The sequence below is a fragment of the Schistocerca serialis genome, chromosome 6 (assembly GCF_023864345.2).
Source record: "Schistocerca serialis cubense isolate TAMUIC-IGC-003099 chromosome 6, iqSchSeri2.2, whole genome shotgun sequence".
Classification (NCBI taxonomy): Eukaryota; Metazoa; Arthropoda; class Insecta; order Orthoptera; family Acrididae; genus Schistocerca; species Schistocerca serialis.
In genome coordinates this window covers 584,916,320-584,920,496 of record NC_064643.1, presented here as the reverse complement: position 1 = coordinate 584,920,496, position 4,177 = coordinate 584,916,320, and the positions used below count along the sequence as shown (strand labels likewise).

The window sequence follows — 4,177 nt, the reverse complement described above, 5'->3', positions numbered from 1 at the left end:
CCCCTTTTTCACAGCCTCCTCCAACGTCCATACAGAGACTACTACCACCACCTCCTCCTCCCCCTCCCCCACCTGCCCTTGCTCCTCCTCCTCTTCAATTCTGCTCGTATCCCCCTTTTGTTGATCCTGCACAGCAAATTTTCAACTTGCCAAATAATGGAAACAACACTGCTCACATCCACACAGTCCAGGATACTCAGCAGAGTTCGTGTTTCCAAGTTCAAACTTCATCTTGGATTTCTTCTCAGGATAATTTAGGTGTGCAGTTTGATGATGAAAAGTGGGTGAGACAGTTCCTGTTTCAGAGAAGACAGCCTCTTCAGCAAAGACCAGCTCAAAGAAAACTGAAGATATTTGAAGCGAAGAACATGCTAAAACAATGTTTAACTACTCTTGAGGAACTCCAATTTTTGCATGCTAAACTGTCTTCAAAACGAGATACAGTAAATTGTTCAGAGTGGCAAATGGAATTTGAGGACATCAGTAAGAAGAGAGTTGATGTGCAAGAAAAGCTAAAATAGTTGAGTGATCCAGCCATTCTAAAGATGTTACAGGTGTCTCTTGCAAAACGCAAGAAAAAAGGAAAATATCAAAAACGACAGAGAGAAAACTGGCATTTAATTAAGGCCGAAAAACAGGCAGAGAGACAAAAGCTTCACAAAGAAATAGATACATGGATAGAAAATATGCAGGAATCGGTGGAAAAGGCAAAAATGGAAGACAGTCTGAAGTTGGAGGCAGATGTGACGAAGAGGAAAGCGGAAGCCCGTCGACAATTGGCACTACTCTCAGCATTGGCTCGACTGAGGAAACTCCGGATTCAAATGGCCCTAGGACGCGGAGAAAAAGTGTCATCAGAATTGGATGCTTGTTTCTCTCGTGTTATTGATAATCTTAAGAGTCTTTGGGAAGAGAAAATGGAAGAATATGCTCTGGAGGAGAAAGGGCTCAGAGTGAGGTTAACAGAAGCAGTTGATGAACGTAAGATTAGATATGACAGGACAGTTCTAGCCCAATGGAAAAGGTTACTGTTTGGACACAACCAAGCTGACATTCTAAGTTTTTATGCAGCAGCAGAGAGGAACATCGAAGATTTCCTTGCTATCATGTGCTCCTGGGATAAATGTTTGGTTCCTGCAAGTGCTCCAATGTCTTCTGCAATTCCAATTGGTTGGGTATTACCAACATATCCTTCATCTGGTGCATGGGAAGCTTTACTATCATCCAAAACTCAAGATGATTAATTGTTTTTAATGCTTAAGGTTTGAAGAAAGAATTATTTGTATTTTTGCCAGCAGTAAATTATACTAATAAACAAAAATGAAAAGTAAAAGAAAAATGTTTCAATAATAAATAGCCACGGCAATAATTTGTGGTGGGTGTCAATCTTTATTGTTAATGTTATCTGAGTAACTTTCAGAATCTCTCGCCACTGACGATAAGATGAAATAATTTGACAATTACCATTCATTCGCTACTGATCATAAGTGAAGTAGTTTGACAATAACCGTTCACTCGGTACAGATCATAAGGTGAAATAATTTAACATTGACCGTTTAAGTAACTCTGTAAACGACGAATGTGGCCATGGACTTGCGATCAGAATAGCCTTCCCATTCGGGCGAGAGTTCCTAAGGAAAATCATGGAAAACTGGAACCAGGCTAAATTAATCTTACCTTCCAATCAGTAGTGTAGAAAACTTAATTAAAATTTTAACTGACAGATCTGAAAGCGTTTTTATATAATGTATTCTTGCACTGTGGACGTTCAGCAGAACCTATTTCTCCGATGGCGTTGAAACGTGCAGGCAGGCGTGGGGAGAGATGGAGTATGACCGTCATCCTACTGTGTGCGGGATGGTCAGGAACGGGGTTGATCCTAGAGTAGAAGAAAGGATGGATCAGTCCCTCATATGGCCATTCACAGGGCGGTGATGCGTGAACATGCAACATACCCCGCAATAAGTACCAATGCTAATCATAACTGATGAAAAAGCGCTGTGAGAGAACGGGTTAGTACTATACTTTTGATTCTCACGCTGCTGGTCTGAATTCAGAGATTCGAAGGAAGTAGTACTCATTTTCATTACTCAGAATATGGGTAATCTTTCGTCACATTTACCAATTTTTGTCTTTATATGGTCACTTACGAATATTAGAGCACCATATCAACACATTCACGTTTCCCGTCGTAAACTATGGTGATAATTCCCGTTAGTGTCTTCACATACTATTTTAATGAAGTACACTGATCAGTTCTGAATACGGTATACTGACAGGCCGCCTTGTTCAGGTGCGGATCTAGATTTTGGCTCTGGGTGGTGGTATGAGACGGGGAGGGGGGAGGAAATCAGGGTCTATTGTGGTATCTGACTCCACCCATCCCCCGACCCCCACCCCCCAAAAAAACGGATTTTGCCTTCAATACCTGTTTTTTAGGTGGCTACGTATTTAATTATAATAATGCTCCGCCCTTCCGAAAATACGAACACAGCCACACGCAGAAGAGTGCCGGGCAGCCTAGTATTCAGGCGCAACTGAGTTAAGGCTGCACCAAGAGTGGCTGCAAGCCATGGCCTATTTTATGCTTCCGCAGCACGTCACTGAAATACGAGTACGGTTACGTCCAAAACTTGGTCTGCCCACATGTTGACAAGGTACAATCGATTACACTGCAGAACTTTTGCTGGAAAGCGCTTTACACAACTTCCATACAGACCAGGACTCTCCCCATATGCCGGCCGAAGTGGCCGTGCAGTTAAAGGAGCTGCAGTCTGGAACCGCAAGACCGCTACGGTCGCAGGTTCGAATCCTGCCTCGGGCATGGATGTTTGTGATGTCTTTAGATTAGTTAGGTTTAACTAGTTCTAAGTTCTAGGGGACTAATGACCGCAGCAGTTGAGTCTCATAGTGCTCAGAGCCATTTGAACCATTTTTTTAACTCTCCCCATATGATTCACATATTTTTGGAGCGCTGAAGAATGACATTCGTAGTGGTCGATTTGCTTCGGACGAAGAGGAGCACGCCTGGCCCAATCATGGTACTGAAGCCAACAGCAAACGTTTTGCCGTGATGGTATCGTCCATTTTACCTCACAGTGCAATAAATGTATTGACAATTACGATAATTACTTTTCAAATAATTAAAAGTTTATTTACTTTATTTATAAATGATAGAGCACAGCAATCAGTCATCCTTTTTTGCTAGTCTTATTTAGTGAAATCAGATTTCGGCTAGTGCCTAGCCGTTATGAATGTACTATTTTCTAGTCTCACTGCATGCCAGTTCTCTATTGCTCGGGTGTCAGGCACAGTTCTTTGAATATCCATGTTCGTAGTGCGAGGTAACCCGATATTTTTTTTTCCATCTGCGTCGTTATTAGGGTGCCCCTTAAAGAAATGATATGGTATAGAGGTAACTGAAAGAAATGTACGGTAAGATAAGTAGAAAGAACACAAATCCTCAAAGACAATAACTGCACTGAAGTCACCGCGATTTATGATGATCCTCTGGACACTTCAAACACGGTTCTTAATAAGATGTATGACGACCACGGACAGCTTAGCATGCTCTATAACGTGCTACCAAGCCGGTCACAACGCTGCTGAAGAGTTCTAGACGCGCAGTGCTCCACTCCTCCACTAGCGCGATTGACGACTGCTGGATGGTCATCGGTGAACTTGCACGTGCTGCAATACGATGATGATGATTGGTTTGTGGGGAGCTCAACTGCGTGGTCATCAGCGCCCGTATTAAGTACCAGTTGTTACACAGTTCAATATTTTCACAGCCCAAACTAGCCACTATCAGAAATGATGACGATGATGATGAAATGATGAGGACAACATATATACCCAGTTCCCAAGCAGAGAAAATCTCCCACCCGGCCGGGAATCGAACGGGGGCCCGTGATCCTGTGGCAGCAACGCTTGCTGAAATAGTTTCCTCATCGCATTTCAGATGTGTTGTATGGAATTTAAGTCGGAAGAACGAGCAAACCAGTGCTTTCACCGAACAGTTTCTTCTTCCAAGAACTCTTACACATGCGGTGTTCAGTGCGATGGATCATCGTCATCCATACAAATGAAGTCAGGCCGAATGCACTCCAGAACAGATGCGCATTGGGAAGCCGTAAAGTGCCACAGTAATATTGACCAGTGAGTGTACTGTTTTCAA

The 4,177-nt window shown here is 42.9% G+C and overlaps 1 protein-coding gene across 1 annotated transcript; it reads left to right on the top strand.

Annotated features, from left to right (window-relative positions):
- The first annotated feature begins 276 nt into the window (after positions 1-276).
- On the top strand, positions 277-1,332 carry LOC126483966 (programmed cell death protein 7-like). The gene has a single exon (XM_050107267.1). The coding sequence runs from the start codon at positions 546-548 to the stop codon at positions 1,242-1,244; it is 699 nt and encodes a 232-aa protein (XP_049963224.1). The 5' UTR covers positions 277-545; the 3' UTR covers positions 1,245-1,332.
- Positions 1,333-4,177: the final 2,845 nt, after the last annotated feature.

Bases quoted from the DNA above. Each gene is read 5' to 3' on its own strand.
- LOC126483966 (XM_050107267.1), top strand. From the start codon at position 546: ATGTTACAGGTGTCTCTTGCAAAACGCAAGAAAAAAGGAAAATATCAA.